Source organism: Triticum aestivum, unplaced genomic scaffold, assembly GCF_018294505.1.
Source record: "Triticum aestivum cultivar Chinese Spring unplaced genomic scaffold, IWGSC CS RefSeq v2.1 scaffold285627, whole genome shotgun sequence".
Classification (NCBI taxonomy): Eukaryota; Viridiplantae; Streptophyta; class Magnoliopsida; order Poales; family Poaceae; genus Triticum; species Triticum aestivum.
The window spans coordinates 1-839 of record NW_025303209.1 but is presented as its reverse complement, the minus strand read 5'-3'; the positions used below and the strand labels follow the sequence as shown (position 1 = coordinate 839).

General features: G+C 53.5%; 1 protein-coding gene across 1 annotated transcript; it reads right to left on the bottom strand.

The window, feature by feature from the left end:
* Window positions 1-47: 47 nt before the first annotated feature.
* LOC123179439 (anthranilate O-methyltransferase 3-like) lies at window positions 48-718 on the bottom strand (the record flags this gene model as incomplete). The annotated part of the gene is made up of 2 exons (XM_044591561.1): window positions 603-718; window positions 48-400 (listed from the first exon to the last, which is right to left on the bottom strand). Coding segments are annotated over exons 1-2 (428 nt in total), but the record flags the coding sequence as incomplete, so codon positions are not given.
* Window positions 719-839: the final 121 nt, after the last annotated feature.

The window sequence follows — 839 nt, the reverse complement described above, 5'->3', positions numbered from 1 at the left end:
TGAGGGAGTAGGAGGAATGGAAGAGGTGGACACTCCGGCATGCGAACAGCCTGGTGTAGAAAGAACCCGGCATCCCGGCCACGTAGTATTGCGGCCTCCTATCGGCGGTGAGCTCCTGCAGCCGATCCAGCGACCTGAACACGAGGTTGAAGTCGTTCCCCGGCAGGTCGTTGAGGAAGAACTGCAACTCCATGGCTGCGGCAGGAGGGCGCTGCTCCTGCTCTTCTTCCCGGTTGTGGTCGGAGATTGTACCGATGACCTCCGACACAAGCAGCAGCGTGTTCGGCCCTGACGAGCAGCCTAGGTCGGCGACGACCATGGTGCTCTTGTCCGGCAGTGACCTGTACAGCTCCACCACGGCGCCCTGGAGCACCGGCCTGGTCTCAAGCATGGCCTTCTCCTGCTCGGGCGGGAGTAACAAATTAATTAATCGATCGAGCACCCTCTGGACGCAAAAGGCGATAAATGCATGCTCTTTTTTTCCCAACCGGGCTCACAACAAATTCCATTAATTTCTTAACGGAAATATTCAGTGCAGGTAGTTCAACCTAGAACAAAGCAGCTGAAGGAGAACAAGCATGCATGCATCGGACGGTAGTTACTTGGAGTCTGGAGTTGGTGGCGTAGCTGTTCTCTCCGTCGCCGTTGGCCATGTGAAGCCATTGCTCTACCTCCATGGCTAGCTATCACTTGCGAGTTGTGACTTCTTGTGAGGATGATTTAAGTACTCACGCAGACGGGAGGAGTCGTCCCCTTTTATAGGTATATCTAGCTAGGATCACTAGCAATAGATGAAGACGAGGACAAAAGTTTTGGACTTTTGCTTTTCTGAAAGCAAT